The sequence below is a fragment of the Chrysemys picta genome, chromosome 4, assembly GCF_011386835.1.
Source record: "Chrysemys picta bellii isolate R12L10 chromosome 4, ASM1138683v2, whole genome shotgun sequence".
Classification (NCBI taxonomy): domain Eukaryota; kingdom Metazoa; phylum Chordata; order Testudines; family Emydidae; genus Chrysemys; species Chrysemys picta.
The window spans coordinates 1,627,277-1,651,396 of NC_088794.1; the positions used below are offsets into that span (position 1 = coordinate 1,627,277).

Below are 24,120 nucleotides of genomic sequence, written 5' to 3' on the forward strand. Positions count from 1 at the left end.
GAATCGCTCTAGCCCGTAACCGCCTCCTCTCTATGGTGCTGTTGTTGCGCAGCCGCTCTAGTCCCGCTCTCTGTGGGATGGGGTTTCCGGTTACTTCCCGGAAGCGGAAGCCTAGACCTGCGACGTAGGGACGGAACACCCGGAAGCGGAAGTGACGAAAACAGGGCCCTGTCCCCTCTTCGCTGTAACGGAGACAGACTCGGAAGCTGCCGCTGCCGAGACTCGGGAGGAGCCGGAGCCGCCTGGCGGGATGGTGAGACTCGGCCCGGTCCGGCCCCTGCGACCCCGCCTGGGCTCCCGTTGGGCCCCGACCCCGGCCTGGTGCGGCTGGAGCTGGGCAGGGACCCTCCCCCCCCCTCCCCCCCCGCCCCCCGCTCAGCTGCTTCCCCGTCGCGCGGCCAGTTCCGTCACTGGCTGCAGCTGTGGGTTGAACTGGGAACAGCCGCTTGCAGGGTGACAGCCTGACACCCCTGCACAGGGTGACACCGGCGACAGCCTGACACCCCTGCACAGGGTGACACCGGCGACACCAGCTACAGCCTGACACTCACGTGCAGGGTGACACCAGTGACAGCCTGACACCCCTGCACAGGGTGACAGCAGTGACACCTGTTACAGCTGACACCAGTGACAGCTGTGACAGCCAGGTGACAGTCGTGCACAGGGTGACAGCCTGTCACCTGAGCCAGACTGGCAGGTGGGGAACGTGGGGACAAAGAGCAGTTCCCTTACCTGGCTGCAGTTTGTTACCACAGCGTCGGCGCATCCGTTTCTGCAACGTTGGCCAACCTAATAATTTCCAATTGTGACTTGTAGACAAGGTGTGAGTGAGCTCCCCTCTGACAGCTGGTGATGAGCTGGGGAGAGAAAAAGGCTTCAGGCCCAGATTGTATTTACATGAACACATCCACTCTGCCTTGGTATCCAGCAGACAGAGCTGTGCTGCCCAACTGATCAAGTTTGTCTGGTGTTGGGTTACAGCAGGAGTCATTAAATGTTGTTATTGTAGGAGTAAAGGGCAACAGAACTGCGCTTAGCCTGTCCTGATTGAGGGGGTTACCCTCAGCCCTGGCACCTCTAGACTTGGCAGTTCATAGCCCCAGGGCCTCTGGGTTTGCCACATCAATGATTAATGTAAAAAACTTGCTGGAGCCCTGGCACTTAATTGTTGGAACCCCAGCACCTTTTTCATTACAAATTAAGCATTGCTCACCGTCAGCTGAACTGCACTCGGTAAGCAGGGGGTTGGATGCCAGATCCCAGCGTAGAGAAAGGGTGGGGGACAGGTGTTTTGCTTGGTGGTGTCAACTCTGCCTAAGAGTCACAGGCGCCATTTGACCTGCCCCTCGCCCTGGTTTAAGGATAGAGCTGATTAGACTCCATAGTCTTTTGGTTTTTTAAGTGACCACTGATAATCTAAGGGCGTAGACTTGTTGCAGGACAGCATTTCTGTGGAAGACCCTGTCCAGGCTGCACTAGCAGTGAGGTTCCCCACTGAGAGTTGGTGGAACCTCAAGAGACCAACTCGCAGAGTTCACAGTGGGAGGTGACGGCGTAGGGCCATTGGCAGTGGAGTGAATGGTGGCATGACAAACAGCCAGAGCGAGCAGCCGGAGCAAGTGGCGAGCGTCTGGAGGAAAGAACAAGGTGCCTTCTCCCCCCCAACCTCCCCCCGCAGGGTGGGAGGTGAACTCACATGAAAGCACCTCTGAACTCTGTGTCTCCACTGACCAAGGACAACAGCTATGAGTGGGGTGCAGTGGAGGGAGAAGGGAGGAGTACATTAAAGGAACATTTGTTTGTTGGACTACGTTTTAGTGACTTTGCTCCCAAATGCTAGATTTGTGACTGGGAAACTAATATAAATATACATTTCCTAGTAGGCCAAGATTTTTAAAATGCATTATTTGCCAAAGTAATTATCTCACATTGTTGCTATCTTGAGAGATCACTATCTTGGGGAATTTTAGTACTAAACATTTGTATTGTTATATTATAATTCATTTTACGTAAGAACGGTCATACTGGGTCAGACCAATTGTCCATCTAGCCCAGTATCCTGTCATCTGACAGTGTCCGATGCCAGGTGCCCCAGAGGGAATGAACTGAACAAGTAATCATCCAGTGATCCATCCCATGTCATCCACTCCCAGCTTCTGGTGCGCATAGACTAGGGACACTCAGAACATGATGTTGCATTCCTGCCCATCCTGGCTAATAGCCATTGATGGACTTGTCCTCCAGGAACTTACGTAGTTCTTTTTTGAACCCTCTTATAGTTTTGGCCTTCACACCATCCTCTGGCAAAGAGTTTGAAAGGTTGACTGTGCGTTGTGTGAAGAAATACTTCCTTGTGTTTGTTTGTTTTAAACCTGCTGCCTATTAATGTAATTGGGTGACCCCTAGGTCTTGTGTTATTTGAAGGGCTAAATAACACTTTCTTGTTCACTTTCTCCACACCAGTCAAGATTTTATAGACCTCTATCATATCCATTCTTAGTCATCTCTTTTCCAAGCTGAAAAGTCCCAGTCTTATTAATCTCTCCTCATATGGAATCTATTTCATACCCCTAATCATTTCAGTTCTTCTCTGTACCTTTTCCAGTTCCAATATATCTTTTTTTGACATGGGGTGACCAGAACTGCATGCAGTATTCAAGATGTGGGCATACCGTGGGTTTATATATTAAAAATGGAGGAGCTTGGTTTGCCAAACTGATCAGCAAAGCCAATGCTGACAACCTACATTAAAAGGCTGCAAAACGCCAAGCCTCTGGACTGCGTCGACATGCAGAAAGCCTTGTAAGCCAGTCACCATCAAAGCCAATTTTAGAAGAACTTAACGAGGCTTTTAAGAATTCTGGAGACACAACACAGTTTTGAGAACAAATGTGGCTGTCACAACAATCGTACTTTCTATTTAAACAAGAGATACCACACCCTGCAAACAGGAGTCCAATGTTAAATTCGTTTTCCGTTGTTAATCCTGAAGTTGGACACTGGTTCCGAACAAGACCAGCAAATGTTCGCTATCTTTCTGCAAGAAACTCAACTGGCTGGTTAGAAGCATGTGGTGCAGCAGTGAAAGGTTCAGCAGTTGAAAAAGTGAAGAACTCTCACTGCATTCAGAAAATGTGCATATGTGGCCGATGAATGAATCGATGCACATGGGCATCAATTATTAAGTCATTTTGATTATTTTCATGTCAGTAGCAGGCCAACAGCTGCATTTCTAGATGTTCAGATTATAGACGACACATCTGCTGCATCTCTGACAACCCACGTCTTAGAAGAGTTAATTGCTTGTAAATTGAACCCCAGAGAGATGGCTGCTTGTGCATTTGATGGAGCTGCAAACTTCTCTGGAAGACATAGTGGAGTATAAGCTTTGCTCAAAGGAAAGTATAACCCTAATCTCTCCTATTCACAATGCAGAGACCATCTTCTCCAACTAGCACTAGTATGAGTGCAGAATCTTCAAAAGATATTTAAAAAGCCATCAGTTTAATGTATTCATTATACTCTTCCCCCCCAGCAAGAGTCCAGAAGGACTGAATGTCTTGGAAAAAATATAAGATACAATGTGACTGAAGTTCAAATTAGTCCAACCTGGGAAAATCCGCTGGCTTTCTCATGAGTGATCCTTGGCTGTTGTCTTAAAATTACTGCAACCATTATTACTGGCTTTGGAAAGTATCTACCGAGCTAGGACAGATCTAAGTAGTGAGGCTGGTGGACAACTTTTGCTACTAAGTTTACAGAAGACTATCACCATTCTCTCTCTCTTAAGTCTACTGTTGAAACCACTTGGGTCATTAAACAATGCCATCCAGGCAGAGTAGATCTCTGTCCAGCAATAGCTGCTACGCTTGGATCAATCAAAGAGAGAGCCATTGAAAATGTACTGGAAGAAGCAAAGACTTCAGTCCAGAAGTTGACTAATGGAGGCATTTATATTGAATCCTTAAGTGAAGAAGACAAGAAGTGTTTGTTAAGACAGCTGAAAAAGTACACAGACTTGATTCTTACAAATCTACAACAGCGACTTCTGGATTCTACTCAACCTCCACGTAGCTTTTACAGATGCCTGTCTTATAAAACACCGACTGTTAAGTGAAGTGAGACACTACCAACAATGGGGCTGCCATGTGATCAGGACAGAGCAAAGAATTTGAACACAGAGTGGAATATCATACGATGAACGGACAAAGATTTGACTTCAACTTTTTCTTTTTCATCACTCGTGGCTCGACCTGATCTTTGTGCTATGTTTCCTGGGATGAAAAAAGTAGGAATACATCTCTTGCTACTCCCAATCTCAACAGCTACAGTTGAGTGTTCTTTTTCCTCGTTGAATAGACTTTTGTGTTCTGAAAGGAGTTGCCTTCTGCATAATCATGAGCATATCCTGAAGGACTGGAAGTACCGGACACATGAGAAGCCACCAAAAAATGAATGCAGTACATTTGAGAAGTTCATTAACAGAGTTGTGCAAAATTACAAGAAGAAACCAAGAAGGATGTAGAAGTCGTGCTTCATAGCAGGCTTGAGTAGCCAACTTTAATTTGTATGATGATTTTAAAACATGAGTTAAATCTAATAAAATGGTTGTGAAACATTTTTCAGTTTTTACTATGGTGCCATACAGCCCACCTTCACCCTCACAGTCTAACCTCTCATCCGCCCTCAGTCCCCTGTAAATTTGAACACCCCCACTTAATTTCAATTCCCAGGGAAAACACTGGAGCTGGGGGCCTGGCTGGGGCAGGAGCCCAGAGGAAGGAGGTTTGGGGGGCCTAAGGGGCGCTGGGGGTGGGGATCTGGCTGGGGCAGGAGCTTGAAGGAAGGAGGTTTGGGGCAACTGAGGGGCACTGAGAAGGAGGCTAAGCCTGGGCGTAAGGGGAAAGGGGGAGACAGAATGGTCATTCCCCTCAGCCTTTTTCCTTCCCACGGTGCTGTGTCTCCCCCAATCCTCTCCAGTGTTACACCCTGGAGCCACCTTCTCCCTCTTGCCACCTGGACGTCTCCCCAGCAACTCCCCTAGGCACTTCATTGCCCCTTCTTCCCAGGGGAATCCTCCAGCCCATCTTCCCCTCCTGGGGTTCATGCCCCCTTGGTGCAGTGGCCTGGGTGCAGTGCCCTCCCACATACTCCCACAGCCCAGCACCATGCTCCCCAGGGTATCTCTAGGGGCTCTCCCCAGCCCCTTCCCATCCCCCACCCTGAGGTCTCTGTGCTGTGCCCTCTTCCCACCCTAGAGTTCCACCCCCACAGGATCTTCTGTCACCTTTGCTTAGCTTCCCGGCCATGTGGTGTGTCCTGGGGCTATTTCTTCTCTCACTCTGGAGCTATGCCCCCTTTACCCATCGCTTCCTGGTGCACCCCCAAAGTCCCCCTATGGAGCTCTGCTCCCCTGGCCTCTGGGCTCACCCCACAGCGCTACATTTCCTGCTTGTCTTCTCACTCTCTGTCTCCCCCACTCTCCCAGGTGAGCACGACAGTAGCAGCAGCAGCAGCCTCCTGGTGGTCAGGATCCTGGCGCCCAGCCCCTCCCGGGGCCCCTGTCTCCTGGACAGTGGCAGCAGCATGAACGGCAGCGTGGCGCCACCGGGGGTGGTGGAGGCGGCGGCAGCACCGCTGCCCTCGCCCGGCTGGCGGGATTTCTGCGAGGCCCATGCCCGGGCAGCCGCCCTGGACTTCGCACGGCGTTTCCGCGCTTTCCTGAGCGAGAACCCCCAGTTTGCAGCACCAGGGGCTGAGGCTGCCTTCTCCCGCCGCTTTGCGGAGCACTTCGTGGAGCACTTCGAGGCCGAGGTGAGCCGGGCCTGTGCCGGCGACTCACCCCCCCGCTGCGACATCGCTCCCTTCACTGGTGCCCACCATTGCCCTGGGGGCGCCTCCTCCTCCTCCACCCGCGACCTCTCCGAGACCTGCAGCGACTCCTCGGTGGCCTCTCCGGTGGAGCCACAGCCCGGCCTGGCCTCGGGGTTGTCCAGCAGCCAGTCTCGTAGCTCTGAGGACGTCTCAGCCTCTGCCGCGACTGCCAGCACGAAGCCTAAGCTCAAGAAGCGCTTCTCCCTGCGCAACGTCAGCCGCAGTGTGCGGGGCAGCATGCGAGGCATCCTGCAGTGGAAGAGCTCAGCCGAGTCCCCCACCGAGGAGGAGGCTGGCGGGGCCAACACCAATTCCAACTCCTCAGGGGGTGGGGCCGCGGACTCCTTGCCTACCGAGCGCTGGACACACAAGTTTGAGAGGCTGCGGCTCAGCAAGGCGCCTGCCCCCAAAGTGGAACTGTCCAGTGTGCGCCGGGAGGGGCTACTCAATTATATCGTGGCCGATGACAGCGGAGGGGGGGGTGGTAGCCGGGCCCGATGGCAGAAATGCCGGCTGCTGCTGCGGAAGGCAGGCAAGGGAGAGGGCGAGGGCTACCTGCTGGAGTTCTACATCCCCCCCAAGGTGAGAGGCAGTGGGAGTTGTGTCCCATCCTGGGAGGCAGCCCCCCACCTGATGGGATTCCTCATGGGGGGGCTGCTAGTAGGGATTGGCCGGGGGAGCCTCAGGTCCGGGGTGGCAGAGAGCTGCAGTTCAGGATTAAGGAGCATTGCTAGAGCTGTACATATTGTGAGAGACGAGGTGGAATGAAAGGTGTTCTGGAGACAGGGCTTCTGGGTACCTTGCTTGGCTTTGGGAGGAGAGTGGGGGTTTAGCGGGGCACAGCAGTGGATCTTAACCTTTCCAGACTACTGTACCCTTTTCAGGAGTCTGATTTGTTTTGTGTACCCCAAGTTTTATCTCTCTTAAAAACTACTGGGCTCATATAAATATTGTACTTACATTTCAATGTATAGTGCATAGAGCAACACATCATTGGCTGTATGAAATTTTAGTTTGTACTAGGGCTGTCAAATGATTAAAAAAATTGCGAGTAATCATGAGATTAAAATTTAATCGTGATTAATTACCATTTTAATTGCGCTGCTAAACAATCATAGAATACCATTTAAATATTTTTGGATGTTTTCTACATTTTCAAATATATTGATTTCAATTACAACAGAGAATACAAAGTGTACACTGCTCACTTTATATTATATTTTATTAGAAATATTTGCACTGTAAAAAGATAAACAAAAGAAAGAGAGTATTTTTCAGTTCAGCTCATACAAGTCCTGTAGTGCAATCTCTTTATCATGAAAGGGCAACTTATGAATGTAGAATGTTTTGGTTTTGGTTTGGTTTTTTTACATAACTGCACTCAAAATGAAAGCAATGTAAAACTTTAGAGCCTACAAGTTCACTACTTCTTGTTCAGCCAATCGCTAAGAGAAACAAGTTTATTTACATTCACAGGAGATACTGCTGCCCACTTCTTATTTACAGTCACGTAAAAGTGAGAACAGGTGTTCTCATGGCACTGTTGTTGCTGGCGTTGCAAGGTATTTACATGCTAGGTATGCTAAAAATTCGTATGCCCCTTCATGCTTCGGCCACCATTCCAGAGAACATGCTTCCATGCTGATGACGGGTTTTGCTTGATAATGATCCAAAGCAGTGCAGACCAACACACGTTCATTTTCATCATCTGAGTCAGATGCCACCAACAGAAGGATGATTTTGGGGGGGTGGTTCAGGTTCTGTAGTTTCCAAATCGGAGTGTTGCTCTTTTAAGACTTCTGAAAGCAAGCACCACACCTCGTCCCTCTCAGATTTTGGACGGCACTTCAGGCTCTTAAACCTTGTGTCAAGTGCTGCAGCTGTCTTTAGAAATCTCACATTGGGACCTTCTCTGCATTTTGTCAAATCTGCAGTGAAAGTGTTCTTAAAACAAACAACGTGCTGGGTCATCATCCAAGACTGCTATAACATTAAATATCTGGCAGAACACAGGTAAAACCACAGAGCAGGAGACATACAATTCTCCCTCAAGGAGCTCAGTCACAAATTTAATTAATGCGTTATTTTTTGAACGAGCGTCGTCAGCATGGAAGCATGTCTTCTGGAATGGTTCATGAAGGGGCATATGAACGTTTAGCATATCTGGCACGTAAATACCTTGCAATGCCAGCTACAAAAGTGCCATCTGAATGCCTTCTTCTCACTGTCTGGTGACGTAAATAAGAAGCGGGCAGCATCTCCGGTAAATGTAAACAAACTTGTTTGACTTAGCGATTGACTGAACAAGAAGTAGGACTGAGTGGACTTGCTCTGGAGTTTTACACTATTTTGTGTTTGAGTGCAGTTATGTCACAATCTACATTTATCAGTTGCACTTTCACGATAAAGAGATTGCACTACAGTACTTGTATGAGATGAATTAAAAATACTATTTATTTTGTTTTTTACAGTGCAAATATTTGTAATAAAATATTTAAAGTGAGCAGTGTACGCTTTGTGTTCTGTGTTGTAATCAAAATCAATTTATTTGAAAAGGTAGAAAAACATCCAAAAGTATTTATAATAAATGTAAATTGGTATTCTATTATTCTTTATTTAGTGCAATTAAAACTGTGATTAATCACAATTAATTTGTTTAATTTGTTTTGAGTTAATCACTTGAATTAACTGCAATTAATTGACAGCCCTAGTTTGTATTGACTTCGCTAGTGCTTTTTCTGTAGCTGTTGTAAAACTAGGCAAATGTCTAGATGAGTTGATGTACCCTCTGGAAGAACTCTGCGTATCCCCAGAGGTACATATACCCCTGTTTGAGAACCACCGGGGTAGAGCGGGGGTAGGAGAGTCAGGTTGGACTCCTGGGTTCCTGATCTGGCTGTGCAGTCTTGGCAAAGTCCCTTCCCTGGGCTGCACCCTCAGTGTAACAGGTCAGTAATGACTCCTGTCCCATCACACTTGGCCTGACACAGCCCTGTGTGGGGAGGGGATGAATGGCCCGGCCCAGGGCTGGGTTGATTGCGGGTCCCATCTCACCTTGCTGTCTCTCACCTGCCCTCAGTCCACCAAGGCCCGGGTCAGCATCCTCTGCTCGGCGGTGACAGATGTGCGCACCACCACGCCGCTGGAGATGCCTGACAAGGAAAACACCTTTGTCTTAAAGGTGGGTGCGGGGGACTGGGAGGCGCTGTGGGGGGAATTGCTCACGGGGGGGGAGAATCAGCCACACCCCTTCCTTGCACCACTGCTGTCGTGGATTAAGCACGGGGCTGGGGTGGAGCAGGTGGAACCATCTGAGGGCTGTGACACCCCCCCCCCACCGGGGAGGGGGAGCAGGGAGGAGGGGATCATCCCCCAGTGCTGAGGGTCTGAGCAGGAAGCCCCAGCTGTGGGGCCAGGCTGTGGAGATGTTCTGTGGGGGAGGGGTGTAATTGGGTTCTGGGAGGTTGGGGGTGGCCCCACAGGCGTGTGCAGGAGGAGTTCTGGAAGATGTCCTGGGGGTGCCGTGCTGGTGGGGGAGGGGAGGAGGGGGGTGGGAGCACCTGAGGCTGGAGTGGCAGAAGAGGGGTGCCATAGGGCTGGGGGATTGGGATGCTGGAGGGGTGGAGGGAGGAGCACCATGAGGGACTGGGAAGGGGGTGCCCGGGGCACTGGTGCTGACCCGGTGTACCTGGCAGATGGAGAACTCTCTCGAGTACATCCTGGAGACGGTCGATTCGCTGCAGATGAGGTCGTGGCTGGCCGACATCCAGGACTGCATGAGCCCGGGGTGAGTGAGCCAGCGTCCGGCCGCAACCCCAGCTCTGACATCTCCCCATCACGGCAACAGGGCTCCGGGTCCCCTTCGCCTTGCTCTGGGATCCCCCTGTGCCACCAACTCCTCCACCCCCTGCATTGCCCTGGCTTCCTTCTCCGGGCCTGCGCTCAGTGCAGGGTCCAGATCCCTGTTCCTAGGAGGGGGAGCCAGGCAGCATCCCCCGGGGTGGGGGTGTCCTTCACCTGTGAATCATGCCGGTGTCCCTGCAGGGAGAACACGGACAGCACAGACCTGCCCTGCCTCAACCACTCGGAGAGCATGCCAAGCCGGGAGCTACCCCTGCTGCCCAGCGAGAGCAACGAGCAGCTCTCCCAGGGTGAGTGTCAGCAGAGACCCCGGTCCTGCCAGCCCCCCGAACCACCCCCTAAGCCATCTTCCCCCGTAACCAAATCCCCAACCTCTCTACCCCGTACCCTCCCCAGGCCTGCCTCTTCTCCCCCCAAACCAGCACCCCGTAGCTGGCCCCCCTGCCCTGCATCCCCATTTACCAGGGGCCTGTAGCCAGCCCCCTTCCCAAGCCCTGCCTCCTCCCCTACCATAGATGGATGGCATGCTCCCAGCCCCCTCCGGCTCTGTCCCAAAGCCGCAGGGTCGGTGCTATGGCCACAGCTTTGGAACAGTCTCTCAGAGGACCTGTTCAGTGAGCCAGACCCCCTGGGGTCTCTCTTCTTCCTGGATAAGCCATGTGGCTTCACTGCCTGCTTAGACTGGACCTCTGGGCTGCAGCCTCCTGCTTCCCCCAGCTCTGCCCAGCGAGTCCCGCTGAGCCAGACCCTGGCAGAGACGTGCCCACACTGCCGGGACGGTGCCCCTCGCCCAGCGTGGCAGGGACAGCCCCATAGCGCTGGCGTGCAGTCGGGTGTGTTAGCTGGCCACGGCACAGGGAGCCCTTAGGGTAGCGCAGAGGGGTGCAGGTTACAGCCCAGTCCGTTCTGCTCAGCCCAGAGCCCCGCCAGGCTGTGGGGAGTCCCTTGGGGCAGGCTCTCTCCCCGTCTGTCTGATCTTCTTTGTCAGGCTCCCAGGTTGTGGTCTGCTGGAGGCAGTCAGGGTACTTCCCCTCCCTTCCCCCTCCCCCCAGTCCTTTGCCCCCAAGCTGGGGAGATGCAGCTCAGACCCCTGCTAAGAGGTGGGTGTGGCATTCCCTTGACCGGACTGCCATGTCCCCTTAGCTCTCCAGCCTGGTGCCTTGGACACTGCTCACGCGCAGCCCCTAGCATGGACAGCCACTCGCAGATGTTTACATGAAGCTCTCCCAGCCAGCCATGAGTCGACACAGGGTGGCACCCGCATATCCCCTGTTCCAGCTCTGGCCCCCCCGTAATGTGCGTCTTGCACTGCTCAGTAGCCCACTGGACAATACAAGCTCATAGACAGTTGAACATCCCAACAAAGGGTAACGTTCATGCACCAGCCTTTGTTGTCTCAAGTCGAGGTTTCTTAAACACTTCAATTGAACCAGCTGGTTTAGAGAAAACAGTAAACAGAGTTTATTATCTGGAGAAAGACCCAGTTAAGTGATAAGGGAAAAGGCATAAAAGTCAGAATTGGTTACAAAAAAAAAGATAAAACCACTAGCTAATTCCTAAACTTTACCAAGCTCAATAAGATTTGAAGCAAACATCATTCTCTCCACACCAGATGCTGCCGGTAATTCTCAGTTCATAGGCTCTCTCTCCTTTCAGCCTGGGACTACTCCCCTTAGTTCAATACCCTGCAGGTCTTCATTGATGTAGGAGGAGAGGAGAGGTGGCTAGAGGCGTTTCCCCCTCTTTGACACCCCAAGCCTTCTGTGCTGGACAAGCCCTTGCTGGGTCATAGGGCTGGCGGTTCCATGGTGTACATCAGCTCAGGTGAATTGTAAATTTCCTGTTTGCAAGTCCCCTGCTGGTGAATCTCTGATTAAGCAGGCCGTGATCTTTTAGCCCCTAGCTGGCATAGCTTTGTCTCTGAGAAATTGGCTTATGGGGTTATGCCGAATCACAACATATTTCACTAACAATCATACAGTAAAACCTCATAATTTGACATGAAGTGTTGTTACACACATTTCAATGGGGCCGTGATGTTCAGCAGATGGAGTTTTCAAATGATACCTCACAAAGCACACTTTGTACCAAATATATCGCAGCCATATAAAAGTGGTGACCATGGAGTACAGGGTGTCACAGCAGGGAAATCGGTATGTCTCTGGGTTGTTGGTTGCTAGGTATTGGATTTGTCATTGTCTTCTGAAGAGCTCCACTGATATGGGATCTAAGGGTCCAGACAACTAGGCGACACCCACACCTGTGTCCTAGCCTGGTGAGAGCACACAGACCTGTTCTCCCCTCTGAGCAACAATGCAGCACAGGAGGGAAACTCTGGTGCACACACACCAACCTGTATAAAAATGTTACAAAAAATTGTCACTTTGTGACAACCTGCCATACCAGCACCCTAACTCCATAACTGGTCCCCAAACCCCACTCTTCTCCCCCCCCCAGGTACCAGCACCCCATAGCTGGTCCCCCCCCAGCCCTTCCTCTAGACCAGCTCCTTCAGCCATCTTCTCCCCTACACCTGCCACGCTAGACACATAGCCTGTCTCTCCATCCCCAGCTCCCTTCTCCCCAGCCTGGTTCCTCCTTTTCACACTTGGCTCCTGACTCCTCTTCCATCCACTGCTTCTGGGTGCAGTGACCCAGCACAGCCAAAGCTGGCATGGGCTTCCCTGTGGCTGGGAGGTGGTGCAGAAAGAGTTACCCCCTGGGCCCAGGGGATCTCGAAGCAGCCATGGGCTGAGGGTGTCTTATTCAGGGGCGGGGTCTGCAGGGGTGGCAGTGACTAGAGAGAGGAGACACGGTAGACAATAATGGAGAGAAGAGGGAGCTGAGATGGGTACATGGGGAATGGTGGATCCAGAGAATGTGCTGCCCTGGGCCAGTGGAACTGCCCGCCACTGGATCACACTGCGTTCAGGAATTGGGTGCTTCCAGAGAAAACCAGACCAGCTGGACCTGCTGAGGAGGGAGCATGAGCCACACAGCATGGGATGGCCTCAGCATGAGCCAACCCTGAACTGGGTCTGTCCCAGCGCCCCCAGCTCTGTGGGGATTGGTAACTTCATTTGCATCTGTCCCCCCAGGTGCGTATGGGGGTCTGTCCGAGCGCCCCTCGGCTTCCATCTCCCCCAGCTCCATCTCCATTGCTGCTTCCCACTTCAACTCCATGGAGCTGCTGCCTCCGGAGCTGCCCCCCCGGGTCCCCATCGATGAGGCAGCTGAGCGGCTGCAGGGTCCGTACCCCTCTGGCCTGCTGCACACGCCCTTCCCCGACACTCCTGACGCCACAGGTACGGAGCAGAGGAGTCTATGCGGGGATACTGGGGGAGGAGTTCAGGGGGACCATGTAGCCAGAGATGGGAGGGTTTCCAGGAGGTGTGTGTCAGGAGTGGGACCCAGAGTGGAAAAGAGATTTTGTGGGAAGCAAAGGTGTAATTGGGAAGGGGGTGTGGGATGAGGGGGAGGTCTCTGCTGGTGGGTGTGCTTGGGGGGCTGGGGATACCAGGTCTGTAGGAGGGGCATGCTGGGGGGGTGTACTGGGTCTGGTGGGCGTGTGTTCAGGGGAGGGGGGAATGGGTCTGGGGGAACGTGCCAGGGACGGGGGCCGAGTGGGGAGTAGGTTGGGGGGATGTGCCTGGGATGGGGCTGAGAGGAGGAGGAGGTTGGGGTGAAGGGACAGGTGCTGAGTGGGGAGCGAGCAGGTCAAGGGGACGTGCTGGGGACGGGGGCCGAATGGGGAGCAGGTTGGGGGGATGTGCTGGGGACAAGGGCTGAGCGGGGAGCAGGTCAGGGAGAAGGGACGGGGACTGAGCGGGGAGCAGGTCGGGGGGACATGCCAGGGACTGGGCTGAGTGGGGAGCAGGTCGGGAGAATGTGCCAGGGACGGGGCCGAGTGGGAAGCAGGTCGGGAGAAGGGGACGGGGACTGAGCGGGGAGCCGTGCCCCCCGTGTGCTGTTTCACTCCCCTTTCCCGTGTCAGGCTCGTTCCTGTTCCAGGGGGAGCCGGATCCCGGGGGGGGCGACCCAGAGCACCCCCTCTCCGAGTACCCCTGGTTCCACGGCACCTTGTCCCGGCTGAAGGCTGCCCAGCTGGTCCTGGCTGGCGGCCCCAGCAGCCATGGTGTCTTCCTGGTGCGACAGAGCGAGACCCGGCGTGGGGAGTACGTGCTGACCTTCAATTTCCAGGGCAAGGCGAAGGTGAGTGCCCGAGCCCGTGGACCCATCCCCAGAGAAGGGCCAGGAGCCCTGGGGCCGCGGAGCCTGTGGCCATGGTCTGACCCGCTTCTCCCCTTCCCCCCACCAGCACCTGCGCCTGTCGCTGAACGAGGATGGGCAGTGCCGCGTGCAGCACCTCTGGTTCCAGACCATCTTTGACATGCTGGAGCACTTCCGAGTGCACCCCATCCCGCTGGAGTCAGGCGGCTCCAGCGACGTCACCCTGGTTAGCTATGTGGTGGCCTCGCAGCGGCTGCATGGTGAGAGCGTGGCGGGGGGCCCTGCTGCACCGGGAGTGGGGGGCGGCAGCCCCAGGGCACTGTGGGGTGGGTGTGCCGGGCGCCCGGAAGGGCACATCAGCTGCAGTTCCATTGGAGGCTCACAGCTCATTCATAACTGGCTGGAGGAGGCGTGGCTGGAGGCTCCCTGTCCGCCTGCTCCCCCGTGGGCTCTGGGGGGGAGGGGAGCCATGGGGCTGGCTGTTCCCTCTCTGTCTGTCTGTCTGCAAGGCTGGGTCTCCGTGCCGTGGGGGTTCCCATCCGGCTGTCTGGAGAGTGTCTGTCAGGGGAGGGGCATTTCCAAGCCCAGGCTGGTTGTTCCCCATCTGGCTTGGGGGAATGTGTTTGAGTCTTGCTGCCTGGAAGAGGAAGCATGCATGTGGTTGTGGGGGAGGGCTTGTGTCTATCTGGGGCTGGGGGAATGTGTGGAGGGAGGCGGGCGTGTATCTGGCTCAGCAGGGAGGGGGAGCGTGGCATGCGTCTGGCTCAGCGGGGGGGAGACGGGCATCGCCTGTGTCTGGCTCAGGGAGGTAGGTGCATGTGTCCAGGGGGGCAGAGGGAGGTGGGCTCATGCGTCTGGCTCGGGGATCGGGGGGGAGTGTGTGGGTCCAGCTGGGGGTGGGGGATGGAGGTGGGTGTGGCGTGCATACGGCTTGGTGGGGAAGGAGGTGGGCGGGAGGGAGGTGCTTGGGGAAGGCGGGCATGGGTCCATCGGGGGGGAAGGGAGGGCGCAGTTGTGTTAGGAGAGGGGGTCGTTCAAGCCCTATTTGGCAGTTGTCCTGTCCTATGACTGTCCATCCGTCTGTGCTTTGTCTGTCCCCCCAGGCCGGGCGGCTGTCCCCGTCTGTCCCCCCCCCACATCCATCTGTCTGTCCCCGTATCTGACGGGCGTCTCTGTCTTCCCCCCCTCGTGCCCCCCACCCCTGCAGGCAGGGACAGGGCGGGCAGCCGAGCCGCCGCCTGTGAGCCGACCCAGCGCAGCCCTGACTCGCCCGGCCTCGTCTCCATCGGCGCGAATGACTGTTTGTAAGTGTGAGCCGCGCCGGGGGGCCTGGCCCCGAGGGAGTGAGTGTCTGTTGTGTGCGCCATGGCCCATCATGCCATCCATGGGGGGTGGGGGCGTGTCTGTGAGCTGCCGCTGCTCACCCCTATTCCCCAGAGCTCCCGCGGGCAGGGGGCTGTTACAGATGTTGGGGGGCAGCAGCTGCTAGGGGAGAGGGGTCCTAGGTCTGTCAGGCTGGCCCTCACGGCCTCCTGTGTGGCCCTGTCCCTGATGTGGGGAGTGGGGGGCTGTCACCCTGTTATTGATCGGGGGGTGGGGGCTGGGGTTTCAGTGTCAAGGGCATCAGCTAACACCTGACCCCGTCTGTCTGTCTGTCTGTCTGTCTCCACAGAGCCGAGCACCTCCCATAGCCGGCCCCCCCAGCCCCCATCCTGGCACGCAGCTCTGGAGGAGGGGCCCCTGCAGCCCCCTTGGCTCGTCCCCGAAGCCCCAGCCCCCGGCAACCCCTCCCTGCCGGAGGAGGAGGAGGAAGGGGGCACCACAGGGGACCCGGAGGACGGGGCCACGGGGAGGCTCCTGCAGCTCCAGGCTGAGGAGCCAGAGGGAGACACGGGGCATGCCCGGGCCGTCAACAACCAGTACTCCTTCGTCTGAGCCACGTTGGGGGTGGGGCAGCCCCACTGAGCACCCCCGGGGCCCTGCCTCAAGGGAACCCCAGCCCCACTGTATGCCCCCGGGCCCCGTGAGAGGGGGCCAGCCCCCTTGAATCAGCTTCCCAACCTCCCACCTTACATGTGATCATTGAGCCTCTCCCCTCCCCGCAAGGTTGGCCTCAGCGGTACAGAGCCCATTGGGGCATGAAGGTACGTTGCCCCCCCATTGGCAGAGGGGCTGGGCACCGAAACACTACAGGGCAGGGCTTCTAGAGCGCTATGGGGAGTAAGGGACTGGTCTTCTCAAGGCCAGGGGGTCTGTCCCTCTCCCCCCCTTCCCCCCCGCTCCGCACGCTGTCACTGAATGTATCGAGTCTCCGAATGTATTCTCATGCATCCCCCAGTGTGACCTCTGACCCCAGGGCGTTCAGCCCCCTTCTGGCCCTGTCCTCCTCCTCCCACCCCAAAGCAACATATTTATACACCTCCCAGAGCCAGCCTAGGGCTACGGGCCAGGCCCCGACACCCCACGTTCGACTGGCCGCACCTTACGGACCCCCCAGTAAATTAAAGAGAAGATACTATATATGTCTGTCCCCTCGTATGTCCCCCAACCTGTGCGCTGCCCCCATCTGTTCTCTCCTCCCTGCCCGGTCTCACCCCGCACAGCAGTGCCCCTCGCCCTCCACGGCGCACCCTCCTTGCCCCCTTTGAAAATTATTTTTCTACTGTGGAGTAGTTAGACTATCCTCCCCCGACCCAGCCTTGGACCCTACCCCACCCCAGCCCCATGACTCTGCTGTGTCTGGTTTTTAGTTGGCCGGGGTCCGTTTGTTGGTTTTTTGTTCATTTTTTTGGTGTTTGTACGAACCTCGTTCACCTTTTAAAGAAAAAGAGGGAAAGAAAAGCTCGACTGCAGTAGCAGTGGCTCCGTCTCTTCTGTGCCCTGGGGTCTGGATCGTCACACACCCCGCACCGGCCTTGCCCCCAGGAGCGGCCGCCCCCAGGAGCGGCCACCCCAGCGCCAAAGGAGTGTGAGACACCCCTCCCCCCAAGGGCCTGGGGACAGTGCTCGCAAAGGAGTGGGGTGACTATGGCGGAGTAAATGTCCCCCCCGGGCATGGGGGGGCTAAAGGGACACCCCCCGCACCCAGTATGGGAGCGGGTCCCTGGGGGATAAATACTCCCCTGTGCCTCCCAGGGCAAAGGCCGCAGGGAGCTGGGCCAGTGCTGGGAAGGGAGGGGCCTAAGATCTCTCCCCCAGGCCAGAGTCCCCAGCATGCTGACCGTGAGGGTACAGGATAGACACCCGCTGAGCCCCAGCCGCTAGGGTAAACCCCACCCCCGGCCTCCAGAGCCCGTGCTGCTGCTGAGGGCGTGCAGCCCCCTCTGCCCGGGCCCTGGCCTCGTCCCTCCTGCTCAGCACCGCAGCCTGGCTGTGCGGGGGCCTGCAGCGGGTGCTGCATGGTCAGTGCAAACGTGTGGCGCTGACCCCTGGCCAGAGCTGGTCACAGCTCAGCTGGGACCCCTGTGGGGACAGTATGGGATACCCCCTGCCCCAGACTGGAGCAGTGGGGCCTGCCCCCTGGTGCTGCTGGGGGGTGAGTAATGGCATGGGGGGGGTGAAGGATAACCCCCTCCTCCCCCCCGCACCCCATGGCTGCACAGCTCACACGGGGGGCAGGCCCCTGCTGGCTCCCAGCTGCAGCCCCTCTGTGCCCTGTCCTGGCTCCAGGTACAATGGACCTGGGTCCCCCCACCTGGCAGCCAGGACCAGAGAGGACCAGGCTGGCCTGGGAGGTGGGTGCTGGGAGTGGATCAAAACACCAGGGGGAGCTGCTGGTCCCTGTGGTTTCCCTGGGAGCTCCCCTCCACCCGGGGACACGGAGCCGAGAGCGAATAAACCAGAATCACTGCATGTGGGAGATCAGAAGTGGGGGTCAGGAGGGGCACAGGGTGGGGGAACCCAGGGCTGGCCTAGCAGGGGCTGCAGGTCGGGAGTGAGGGGCACTGGCAGAACTGGGGGGTGGGGGGATCCCAGGGCTGGGCTAGCAAGGGCTGCGGGTCGGGAGTGAGGGGCACCGGCAGAGCTGGGGGGAGACCAGGGCTGGGCTAGCAAGGGCTGCGGGTTGGAAGTGAGGGGCACCGGCAGAGCTGGGGGGAGACCAGGGCTGGGCTAGCAAGGGCTGCGGGTTGGGAGTGGGGCACCGCAGAGCTGGGGGGGGGAGACCAGGGCTGGGCTGGCAGGGGCTGCGGGTTGGGAGTGAGGGGCACCGGCTTATCAGGGGAGGGGGGCAAGAGTCCAGGACTGGGCTAGTAGGGGGTTGAGGGGCATCTGCAGAACTTGTGGCAGCCTCACTGGGCTTCTATTCCCAGCTCAGACAGCAACTGCCCTTGTTCTCTGGGTCCGGGTGGGCTGTGGAGGTGCGGGGTGTGTGGGGGCTGAGGGGAAGGCAGTGATGCAGGGAGGGGATGGCAGCTGGAATTGGGCGGGGGCTGGTGTGTGTCCCATAGGGCCCCCCCCTTTTGCCCAGCTTGGGGCAGTACCAGCTCCCCAGGTCCAGGTTGGAGCAATGTCCTGGCACAGGGGCTCACGGGGTTGGTAGGGAATTGCTGGGGCTCCCCTGGGGGACATATTGCCTGGGGAGACTGAGTCAAAGCCCTTGGTCCTCAGCTGGATCCACCAGGGGGGTGGGGGGCTCAGTCTGGTTCTGTGGGGCAGCCAGGTCCTGCCCCTCCCCCTCCCCCTCCCCCACATGAATGGGGCATTGAGACTGCACTTGCGTGGGGGGCTGTGGAAGCCCCAGCCCAGCTGCCCTCCCCAGAGCGCCCTGTGTGCCGAGCGCTCGCCCCTCAGTGCTCCAGAACCCCCCGGGGACAAGGCTGCTCTGCGTGACCTTGTTCCCAGCAGCCACCTGGCCCTGTGGAGACAGACAGGGACAGCTGCAGGCTGGGGGGGGTGGGGTGGTGGCAGGAACCCGCCAGACTCATCAGGGATCCCTTGGAAAACTGATCACCTTGTTAAACTGGGGGTGGGTGAAGGGGGGGGGGGCGGGCCCCTGGGCTGGGGGCTGGAGGGGGGTGCAGGCAGGGTTAGCCCATCATTTGGGACTCTGGCCTCATGAGGGGCGTTAGTGCATGTCCGGCCTTCCCTTGGGGCCTCGCACCTTGCCACAGACCCCCAAATAAGACCAGCCAGGCGGCACCCTGCAGCAGCCCAGCTAGGGCGGGAAGGGCCAGCCCAAAGGGATGCCTGCAGGGAGCCCTATGATCGGTGCTGAGCGTTCAGAGTGAGCGATGCCTCGAACGGCGGAGAATCCACTCCCCAAAGGCACAGTGGCCCACAGGTCAGTTCCTAGAGGAGTTGGGAAAATGGGACTTCTGCCTCATGGATTTTTTTCACAGGAAGAAGTAACCCTAGTGAAAACCGCCCTGTCCCACGGGAAACGCTGACATGAAGCCAGAGCGCTTTTTCATTTGGGCTTCAAATTAGTGGTATGTGTTTGTGTGTCTAATGGGAGCACCCTGGAGCTGCAGTCCTGGGGCAGAAGCCTGGTGTGCCAGGGGCTGTACAAATAGAGCAGCACGTTGGGTTGGTTTTGGAACCAAATAAACAGTTTGAGCAACTGGGGAAGCTCCTGGTGGCTCGCTCACCCCCCCGCCCCATAGACATGTGCGTGAGTGCCTGCTGCCGGGCGTGCCTCAGAGCCCTCCTCTCAGTGGGTGTGACACCAACGCCGCCACCCCATCTCGTGTTCATCAGTTGAGAGATCAGTTTGAAAACCAGGTTTTCCACCATGCAAAATGCCAGCGGCTGCTTATTTGCCTGCTGCCTCTGCAGCTTTTGGGGGGGTTGCGTCCTCCCAACTTGTCTTGCTGACTGCAAAGGGCAAGAATCTGACTTAGGGATGCCAAGATCCTGCTGCAATCACAGGACTCCAGGAGCTGGGGCTCAGTGGAAACCCGCAAACAGGATGAGAGCTGGCAGCACGGCAGGGATGGGGCATGGAGCCGGCATGCTTGGGTGGGGGCATGGCCACTGGCTACACCCAAGTTCCTGGGACCTCTTCACCCCACGCAGGCATCAGGGCGATTGGGAATGAGCTTGCCTCCTTGGCAGCTGGGTGGATGTCACTGGGGTAGCAGCTTCCCAGGGCCCCGCCAGCCAGGTTGGGGCTAGAAGGCTCCTGGGGTTTTCTTCTGGCCATGGGAGAAGGCTGGGTGGGGACTGGCGGCTGAATTGCAGCCCAGGACTCTGGCTTTTCATATCCCCTCTGCCTGGGAGGGAGGGGGAGCACTGTGTCGGGGGGGGGGGGGAAGAGAGAGTCAGACACGGCCACCCCCACCACAAAGGGGACTTGGTCTCCTCCAGCTGGAACATAAAGGGGCTCATCTCACAGGATCCTGGGCCCCTCACTGGGTCTGGAACACAGCACCCTGGCCCACGGATGGGCGGAGGGTTGTGGCTGGTGCCCCACATGTGGGACATGGGGTGGGGTTAGCGTGCCCCAGAGACTCTTGCCAAAGGGCCAGCTGGTCTTTGCAAACATCTCTCGCCGCAGACCTGACACACTCACTGCTCCAAACACGCCGTACAGGCCGTTTTGCCAGAAGGAGGAACGTGAGAGGCTGCAGGAGGCGCCTGACTTCTCAAGATTCACAATCCTTGTGCGCCATGTGCCCCAAAGAGCTAACAAAGACTGTGTTGCTACTCCCAGGGTGTGTGGGGAGCTCGGGGTGCAACTCAGCCATGGGGAGGGGTCTGAGCCAGTCATTGATCCCCACCCCCACCCCCCATTAGCCAGGTAATGCCGGTTCTAGTCTGCCCTGGCCACAGCCTAGCCAGTCGCTGGAAAACCAGTAAAGACAATTGCCGATGAGCACAGCCAGTGGGAGGTGACCCAGCCCGCCGGAGAGCGCCCTGGTAGGGAGCAAAGACAATCGCATCTCAGGGTAGCAGAGGCCCTCGGTGCACAGTCATTGAGGGAACCCCTGGAGGGGGGCTTCCATGAACGTCTGGCTCGTGGGCCTTGGGCGTGGCAGGGAACCCTGCTCTGGTAGCTAGACCGGGGTACTGCAGAGACAGGCAGAGCCAGGGCTGTGGCTTGTGCTTTGCTCTGGGTTGTAACCAGGTGTTCCCATCACTTCTCATCATTCCCATAAACCTGCATATGGTTTGCTACACGAGCGCCCAGGTGCTGCCTGGTTCCTGGGGCGCGGTTTGAGGGAACATGGGGGCCCATGGCTCCTGTGGGGCAGAGGCTCTGGGATGGCTGTGAGCAGCCAGTGTTGGGCTGCATGGCACAGGGGAGTGATGCAAAGCAACACGGGAACTGGGGGAGCACCTACCATTACCCTGCGAGGCGAGCGCCAGGCTGGTGTAGCCCAGATAGAGCGCGTGAGCAGCTGGCAGGCTGGTGGGGCCAAGGAGCCGCCCAGCGGCCACTAGACTCCGTCCTGCTGGGCCGGGGTACCGAGGGGTCTCAGAGTCCTGGTACCCTAAGAACCATCACAGTTAGTGCCCCATGGCTGTGCCCCATATACAGGCCATGGGGAACACAGGAAGGTCAGTGCCCCATATACAGGCCATGGGGACCACAGGAAGGTCAGTGCCCCATATACAGGACATGGGGCTCACAAGGGGTCAGTGTCCCCTCTATGGGGTGGGTTTAGTGCTCCCATGTGCAGGACACAGGGGCTGTAACTGGCTCCTTAGTGGATGCAGGCCCACATGGGGCAGTGTCCCAGCAGGCGGGCCGGGCTGGGCCCCAGGAGCAGAGACAGAGCTGCACGGGATGGGGGAATGGGTGGTGCCCTGGGGCCAATCCCCAGGAGCGTGGTGTGTGTGTGTGGAGCCATGGAACAGTAGTACCATGGGGGGCAGTGCCATGGTGTGGGACGGGGGTTGGTGCTGGGGGGGTTCAGTCCCTGGGGATTGCACCCCAGGGCGGCGCGGGCAGCTGCGGCCAGGGCTGGGGTGGTGGAAATCTCTGCGCTAGGATCCCTAATCCGGGGGCAGCAGCTGCTCCCCTCCCCCGGCTGGGCTGTTTATTTTCAGCGCACGCAGACCAGCAGGTCCCTTATAGGGTAACGGAGCATGGCCAAGTCCCACAGCTCCTTCAAGATGGATGGGGGGGGGCAAGGTCCCTGAGCAGCCCCTGTGCACACCCATGTGTCAGGGAACAGTGCTTGCACTAGTGACACCAACACGTTGCCCCCAGGCACTACCGGCCCCTTCCATGGATGTGAACTCACCACTGACACAGACTGGGGGGGGGCACACAATAGAGTCTCCTCTGCACCATACACAATCTCTCCTCAGACACAGCGATGATGGGGGATTAGAGTTCCCAGCTCCCCGCCACACCTCAATACACTTGCATGCACCCAGCTCCCCCCACGCACCCAGCCCCCACGCACCCAGCTCCCCCCCACCTCAATACACCCCCAATGCATCCAGCTCCCCGCACTCACCCAGTTCCCGCAACACACCCAGCTCCCATGCACCCAGCTCCCCCCCACCTCAATACACCCACATGCACCCACCTCCCCCCACTCACCCAGCCCCCCATGCATCCAGTTTCCCCCACCTCAATACACCCCCAATGCATCCAGCTCCCCGCACTCACCCAGTTCCCGCAACACACCCAGCTCCCATGCACCCAGCTCCCCCCCACCTCAATACACCCACATGCACCCACCTCCCCCCACTCACCCAGCCCCCCATGCATCCAGCTTCCCCCACCTCAATACACCCCCAATGCATCCAGCTCCCCCACTCACCCAGTTCCCCCAACGTACCCAGCTCCCATGCACCCAGCTCCCCCCACCTCAATACACCCACATGCACCCACCTCCCCCCACTCACCCAGCCCCCCATGCATCCAGCTTCCCCCACCTCAATACACCCCCAATGCATCCAGCTCCCCCACTCACCCAGTTCCCCCAACGTATCCAGCTCCCATGCACCCAGCTCCCCCCCACCTCAATACACCCCCAATGCATCCAGCTCCCCCCACTCACCCAGCTCCCCCCACCTCAATACACCCGCATCCACCCAGCTCCCCCCACTCACCCAGCCCCCATGCATCCAGTTTCCCCCACCTCAATACACCCCCAATGCATCCAGCTCCCCCACTCACCCAGTTCCCGCAACACACCCAGCTCCCCCCCACCTCAATACACCCACATGCACCCACCTCCCCCCACTCACCCAGCCCCCATGCATCCAGTTTCCCCCACCTCAATACACCCCCAATGCATCCAGCTCCCCCACTCACCCAGTTCCCCCAATGCACCCAGCTCCCATGCACCCAGCTCCCCCCCACCTCAATACACCCACATGCACCCACCTCCCCCCACTCACCCAGTTCCCCCAATGCACCCAGCTCCCACCAACGCACCCAGCTCCCTCCAATTCCCCCAGACCCCAATGCACCCAGCTCTCCCCACTCACTCAGTTGCCCCAACGCACCCAGCCCCCACGCACCCAGCTCCCCCCCACCTTAATACACCCCCAATGCATCCAGTTCCCCCCACCTCAATACACCCCAATGCATCCAGCTCCCCCACTCACCCAGTTCCCCCAACGTACCCAGCTCCCATGCACCCAGCTCCCCCCACCTCAATACACCCACATGCACCCACCTCCCCCCACTCACCCAGCCCCCCCATGCATCCAGCTTCCCCCACCTCAATACACCCCCAATGCGTCCAGCTCCCCCACTCACCCAGTTCCCCCAACGTACCCAGCTCCCATGCACCCAGCTCCCCCTCACCTCAATACACCCACATGCACCCACCTCCCCCCACTCACCCAGCCCCCCATGCACCCAGCTCCCCCCCACCTCAATACACCCCCAATGCATCCAGCTCCCCCCACTCACCCAGCTCCCCCCCACCTCAATACACCCGCATCCACCCAGCTCCCCCCACTCACCCAGCCCCCATGCATCCAGTTTCCCCCACCTCAATACACCCCCAATGCATCCAGCTCCCCCACTCACCCAGTTCCCCCAATGCACCCAGCTCCCCCCCCACCTCAATACACCCGCATCCACCCAGCTCCCCCCACTCACCCAGCCCCCATGCATCCAGTTTCCCCCACCTCAATACACCCCCAATGCATCCAGCTCCCCCACTCACCCAGTTCCCACAACACACCCAGCTCCCATGCACCCAGCTCCCCCCCACCTCAATACACCCACATGCACCCACCTCC

General features: G+C 57.5%; 1 protein-coding gene across 3 annotated transcripts; it reads left to right on the plus strand.

Moving 5' to 3' along the window:
• The first annotated feature begins 123 nt into the window (after window positions 1–123).
• SH2B1 (SH2B adaptor protein 1) lies at window positions 124–16,817 on the plus strand. 3 transcript variants are annotated; one of them, XM_008176971.4, is made up of 10 exons: window positions 124–253; window positions 5,489–6,456; window positions 8,954–9,055; window positions 9,570–9,661; window positions 9,919–10,025; window positions 12,834–13,040; window positions 13,730–13,947; window positions 14,054–14,225; window positions 15,173–15,269; window positions 15,638–16,817. In XM_008176971.4, the coding sequence occupies exons 2-10, from the start codon at window positions 5,587–5,589 to the stop codon at window positions 15,654–15,656; spliced, it is 1,884 nt and encodes a 627-aa protein (XP_008175193.2). In that variant the 5' UTR covers window positions 124–253; window positions 5,489–5,586; the 3' UTR covers window positions 15,657–16,817. The 3 variants fall into 3 exon arrangements, with proteins under 3 accessions (XP_008175193.2, XP_042703168.2, XP_005293887.2); XM_042847234.2 differs by having other exon boundaries at window positions 15,173–15,308; window positions 15,638–15,779; XM_005293830.4 differs by lacking the exon at window positions 15,173–15,269.
• The last annotated feature ends 7,303 nt before the right edge of the window (window positions 16,818–24,120 follow it).